At 42.6% G+C, this 6,672-nt stretch overlaps 1 protein-coding gene across 2 annotated transcripts in view; it reads left to right on the forward strand.

The window, feature by feature from the left end:
- The window catches only part of fbxw7 (F-box and WD repeat domain containing 7), a 130,404-nt gene extending 127,534 nt beyond the window's left edge, over positions 1-2,870 (forward strand). For both annotated transcript variants that reach the window (XM_053479703.1, XM_053479704.1), the window contains one exon: positions 53-2,870. In XM_053479703.1, the coding sequence (XP_053335678.1) occupies positions 53-321 (269 nt within the window). In that variant the 3' untranslated portion in view covers positions 322-2,870. The remainder of the gene's footprint in view (positions 1-52) is intronic.
- The last annotated feature ends 3,802 nt before the right edge of the window (positions 2,871-6,672 follow it).

Raw genomic sequence — 6,672 nt, forward strand, 5'->3', positions numbered from 1 at the left:
AGCTCTCAGCTCCGCCCACTCACGCCGTGCATGTCTCGCCGTCTCCCCCCAGGTCCTCACAAGCACCAGAGCGCCGTCACGTGCCTGCAGTTCAACAAGAACTTTGTGATCACGAGCTCGGACGACGGCACGGTGAAGCTCTGGGACCTGCGCTCGGGCGATTTCATCCGCAACCTGGTGAGCCTGGAGAGCGGCGGCAGCGGCGGCGTCGTCTGGAGGATCCGCGCCTCCAACGTCAAGCTGGTGTGCGCCGTCGGCAGCAGGAACGGCACAGAGGAGACCAAACTGCTCGTGCTCGACTTCGACGTCGAACTCAAGTGAAACTGGACACGAAAGCGAAGAGCGGAGGAGGAGGAAGAGGAGGAGGGCGGGGCGGTAAAAAAATGTAAAAGAGAAGAAAAAAAAGCTGGGAGGCCGGATCAGGCCTCCTCGCGCAGCTCCGCCACCGGACCCACCACTGCTCATTTGTTCCTGCCATGAATTCGCCCCCTTAAGTGACCGCTGCTGCGATTTTTATTTTATTTTATTTTTTTGAAAGGGGAAGGGAAGGGGTGTCCTTTAAAAAAAAAAGGAAAAAAAAAAGGGGGGGCGGGACATAACCGATAGCGGGAACAGGAAGCGTGCCTCCTCGCGCAGCTCCGAGACCATCACCTCCTCCATCGTTAAGATAGAAGGGGCGGGGCCTCTGCTCTGCTCTGCCTCTGCATTGTCCGGAAGGAAAAAAAAAGCCCTTCCTCATGCAGCTCCATGACTGGCATGTCAGGCTAGGGTCCTGTGCAGCAAAGCATTCTGGGAAGGAATGGGACTACTTGTGTTTTTTTTTTTGTTTTTGTTTTTTTGTTTTTTTGTCTGTCCTCGTCACTCCTGTTCTCACAGCCTTTTCTCGCTCAGAGACTCTCCGATCGAAAGCCTGCACGCCCCAGACAGCATTATCTTTCTTTCATAAATTTTTTTGTTGGTTTATTTTTAATTTGATTATTATTATATATTTTTTTTTTAGAAAACCGATACGAACAAGTCGACACTGTATGCATGACGTGAGAGCGAGGGAGCCGAGGTGACACGTGTGATGAATGCACGCAGGTTTAGAGTTTTTAACAGGATTTGAGATTTAAATGAGAGAAACACACACACACACACACACACACACAAAGGAAGCCTCAATACACGAGAGAGAGAGAGCTTGCATTTCTCCGGCTTGTTCTTTCTCCTTATTGTATCTCCCTGCCCCCCACACACACACACACACACACACACACACATTTTAGTGTTCAATGCACAACTGTGAATTTACGTGTCATTCGTTATCCCTCTAACCCCACCAACCTCCCTCCACCACATACACACACACACACACACACACCAGCCTTCGGTGTTCTTGTTGCGTTTCAGTTCCTCTTCACCGTTACCTCTATGATGAGTCTCAGTATTAATTTAAAGGCGGTCTATCATAAAAAAAAAAAAAAAACAACTGTTAAATTAAATGAAAGATCAGTGCACGATGTTCCTCTGACGTTCCCGAGTGCGTAGTCGTAATCGAGGCGTGGCTAATGAATGCGCCGCCAGGTTAGCCTCGTGCAAGCTGCATGTCTAACTCATCACATTTGCCTCAAAAGACATCGATGGCACGGCGCTAAACCGGACGTCACACGCCGCTCTCGATTTGTTTCCGACGCCGAGGGAGGAACATGGTGGACTTGCTGAGTTTTTTTTTTTTTTTTCTTGTTAGACCCGAGTCTTTAAGTGCTGTTCCAGATCCTCAGTGCGGTTTCGTTTCTGTCGTCGCTGTTCTCTTCCTCGTGTTGGCTCAGTACCGTTGCTTCATGGGAGATTAAAAATTTTCGTTTTTTTTTTTTTTAACATTTAAGCCCTTTCTTAAACCCCGCCCCTTCCTGTTCCTGTTCTCCCAGTGGCCAAACTGAACTTAATGCTGCTAGTCACTCATGCGGGACTTGTTTTTTTTTTTTTTTTTTGTTTGTATTTGGTTTGTTTTATTCCTCCACTGGCTGTGACGTTTTAGTCCCAGACTAAATCCTAAAAAAAAAAATGAATAATAAAAAAATCTACAAAAGACACACACAAGACATGAAATCTGATTTTTTCTTTATTTTTATTTTTATTTTTTTTTGCCACTGAAACTTGAGCCAAATGTGCCTCTACGAGGCTGAAAGAATGAGCGAGGATCCGATGATCACGGACAGTTACGCTGAGTGTGTGTGCCGCGTGTCTGTGCGTGTGTGTTTGAGCATCGTTCACACATTCCTTGGGACGGAAGTTCTGTTGGGGACGTGTTGGATGGATTTATTATTTTTTATTATTATTATTTTTTGGAACAGCAGACCGGACCGGCGGAAAGATAGACGGACTCGCTCGTCGCTCTTTCCGAAGAGGGGACAAAACAAAAAAAAAGCGTCAACGTAGCCAAACCTGTTCGTCTCATTCTCCGAGTCACACACTCACGCTGAACTGTGAAACTGGTTTAACACTGTATATTACGATTTAAAAACAAACATCAAACAAAAGAAAAAAAAAAGAAAAGTTCTTTCTCCAGTTTTTAGTTTTTATTTATAGTCTGGTTCATGAAAATCAGATGATGGAGGGTTTTTTTTCCCTTTTTTTTTTTTCTTTTTTGATTTTTTTTCCAGTCCAAACTGCCTGATGTAACAGACAGATTAAAAAAATACAGCAAACCTTAAAGGGATTGTCTATTAGAATTTTTTATTTTCTTATAACTTAAGTGCAATAAAATGTGGGGTTGTTGTTATTGTTTTGTTTTTTTTTTCTCTTTTTTTTGTTTCATTTCAAGCTTCTTTTTTGTCACTGTGTGAAAGTGTCATATGTGCCCAATAAAGCTTCTACGGTTTATTGTAGTCATGAAGCCTGAATTGTTTTCTCTACAACTTCACATGTTTGGGGTCCAACCACTAGACCTGCTGGAAGCTGACTGTTCGGTCAGCAGTGGGTTTGTTTTTCAGTCAATCGACTAATCACACCTGAAAAAAAAAAAAAAAAAGGACAAGGACTTACACAGAGTTTCTCGTTTCCAGACTGTTCTTTCCTAGTTATAGCGCCCCCTACCAGATCAAACTAAACAGCGCATTTCTCCCAGGTTCAGTGAAGCTTGTAACGTAGAATTTACCAACTACAAGAAGAAAAAAACAATGAAAACTCTTTAACCTTGGTATTCCCACTTTGTAAAGTTTCAGCGCTTGACCGCTCAGATGAACGTGAACAGCGTTTCATTATAGTGCTTTAAATGGAGTTACAGTGGGGCAAAAAAGTATTTAGTCAGCCACCAATTGTACAAGTTCTCCCAATTAAAAAGGTGAGATGCCTGTAATTTTTATCATGGGTATACCTCACCCTGCGAGACAAAATAAGAAAAAAATCACATTTAAGGATTTTTAAAGAATTACTGTTTAAATTCCTCTGTAAAATAAATATTTAGTTACCTAGAAACATGCAAGATTTCTGGCTCTCACAGACCTGTAACTTCTTCTTTAAGAGGCTCCTCTGTCCTCCACTCGTTACTAGTATTAATGGTATCTGTTATCAGTAGAAAAGACACCTGTCCACAACCCCAAACAGTCACACACCAAACCCCACTATGGCCAAGACCAAAGAGCTGTCAAAGACAGACACCAGAAACAAACTTGTAGATCTGCACCAGGCTGGGAAGACTGAATCTGCAGTAGGGTAAGCAGCTTGGTGTGAGGAAATCAACTGTGGGAGCAATTATTAGAAAATAGAAGACACACAAGACCACTGATAATCTCCCTCGATCTGGGGCTCCACGCAAGATCTCACCTCGTGGGGTGAAAAAGATCACAAGAACTGTGATCAAAAATCCCGGAACCACAAGGGGGGATGTAGTAAATGCGGGGGGGTGGCGTAAGCCAGTACACTTCCAGGCCCATCTGAAGTTTGCTAAAGGGCATTTGGATAATCCAAAAGAAGATTGGGAGAATGTCATGTGGTTCGATGAAACCAAAATAGAACTTCGTGTTTGGAAGAGAAAGAATGCTGAGTTGCATCCAAAGAAGACCATACCTACTGTGAAGCATGGGGGTGGAAACATCATGCTTTGGGGCTGTTTTTCTGCAAAGGGACCAGGATGACTGATCCGTGTAAGGGAAAGAATGATTGGGGCCATGTATCGTGAGATTTTGAGTGAAAACCTCCTTTAATCAGCAAGGGCATAGAAGATGAAACATGGCTGGGTCTTTCAGCATGACAATGATCCCAAACACACCGCCTAGGTAACAAAGAAGTGGCTTCGTAAGAAGCATGTCAAGGTCCTGGAGTGGCCTAGCCACGTCTCCAAACCCATAGAAAATCTTTGGAGGGAGTTGATAGTCCATGTTGCCCAGTGACAGCCCCAAAACATCACTGCTCTAGAGGAGATCTGCATGAAGGAATGGGAACGAAATACGGAATGGGAAAAAAACAATCACCGGGGTAGCTCGGGTGTATTGTACACAAAATAGACACTGCAGTGCGCCAGATACCAATATTTACGATTATATTCAATATTCTCAGTGTGCAAGTAAACGTATTAAAAAGTCCGGTATATTCAGTGAATCAGTCCGGGAGGACAATGATAGAAAATGTCTGTCCTGTAAAGCTGTCCTGATGGTGAATAATCCTAATTTCAGAAAATCCTAACAAGAGTTCACAGTGCAATACAGTGGAAAACAACTCAGAGACAGAAGAGTGTTTGGGATTCCCCTCTCGATTTAAAGCCGCAGAAGTGTGAAATTTATTTCCTTTGGCGTGATTACGGTTTTTGGCCACATGATGGCAGTATCGGGAAAGGGGGCGAAATTTAGTCAAGTGGATTGGTATGCTTTAATATTTATATTTGTGTCAAAGGAGTATAAGACTCACTTTGTCGAACTTGAGAACAAATCCGACTTACGAACATGCTTCCGGAACAGAACTCTTTCATAAGTCGGGGACGACCTGTAATTGTTTTTGATTGCTGTTCGAGCTCTAATTCATGACATCTCGGGGAGTTTTTCCTTGCCGCTGCCGCATCTGACTTTATCAGGGATACATTTAAACAATTTCCACTTGATGTAGTTTTTCATACAGATGATTTCTGCTGTACAAACAACTAAATTTAGTTAAATGCATCCGGACCTCCGACCTCCTGATCACGTTTGAAATCAGATGTGTTTATGTTGAGTTTCATGTTTGTCGTCTTTTAAGGCAAATGCATCGGACAGTGGAAAATTTTTTGTGTTTTTCGTTTCATCAGGCTCCGTCTAAAGATAATGATCAAAACATACAGACGAGGATCTAAAAAGCAAAACAAAAACCTTCATCTGTCCATCTTCTCTGATTTCCCTGATGCGTGTCGGTGGCGGTCGTGCGCTTTCCGAGCTCAGAGGGGATTATTACGAGCTCCTGCCATCTGCCATCTCTAATATTGCGCTTCCTTCGTTCGTTTCTGACGAGTAAACCCGGGCTTTAAGCTGAAAGTGCACGGCGCTACAGACGGCTGAAATGTTCACATGAGGTCCTGCAGGATTCCTCTCTCGCTGCCTGACTTTTACTAGTTAGCGTGTAAAATGTTTAAATGCAAACGCAGTGTAAACATATTACCCATAATGCACTGCATAAGTGCATGTCGCGATTAAGAAACGCTCGTGAATGAAGAAACCTAGTCGAGCTATTTATAATCCGGCTCACGACTGTGAATACGAACGCTGGAAGCTTTTTCCTCGCTTTCCGTGTCGCTGCAAATATTTCCAAAAAACTTGAAACTTGTTGGGTTGTTATTTATTGATTGATTAAACAAAGTAGAAGTGGATTTAAAAAATAACAGTCTTCTTTTAGAGCAGATCGAGGTAGGAGGAGGGGAAGGTAAGAGCACGCTCGAGAAGAATCCAAAGGATGTGAAATAAACAGAGAGGGGGAAAAACACTGAAGGGGAAAACATCCTCACGTGCCGAGCATGGTAATTTCCCTGGATTAGGTTTGCGTTCGCAGCAGCCGAGCGATGTCCTGAGTTTCTCGTGACATTTCCGACCTCCTCAGGGATCACCATGCTGTTTAATACGGTATGGTTGCTATAGGAACAAAATGAGAGGATGAACATGCTGCGAATATCATCACATCCATAAAGCTGTGCGATTGAATCGGTTATGCAGTGTTGTTTGTCGATGCATTTAATTGAGCGATGAATCAATTTTCTGTTCACATTTTGCTTGCAGCTTCTGCAAATATTTCTCCTTTTTATGTTTATGGGCAGTTGATGCAATATGGCCACTTACGGGATTGGAGTTTGCAAACGAGGATTGGCAGAAAACAAAAAAAATTACATTTATAATTTTCTACATAAACCACCGACAACATAAGTTACACAATATTTAAGAGTTTAATAGATACTTTCAGTAGGGTTTTTTTTTAATACCTATATTAGAATTGAAATAGAAATTAAGGCAATCTGACATTTAGCAGACAATTTGACATTAGAGGTGGGAGGAAACTTTGTTACTGTACTTACTGTTCTTAAAGTACACATTTCACGTATGTTCTTTACTCATAGTTTTACTTTTCCCCGCTTAAAAGTACAGCAAATACCTGTACTTATACTTCACTACGTTAATGCGTGTTACATAACAGTGCGGTGTAGTATTTGAAGCAGAAATTTCGCCACCTGCTGAC

This window comes from Clarias gariepinus, chromosome 20, assembly GCF_024256425.1.
Source record: "Clarias gariepinus isolate MV-2021 ecotype Netherlands chromosome 20, CGAR_prim_01v2, whole genome shotgun sequence".
Classification (NCBI taxonomy): Eukaryota; Metazoa; Chordata; class Actinopteri; order Siluriformes; family Clariidae; genus Clarias; species Clarias gariepinus.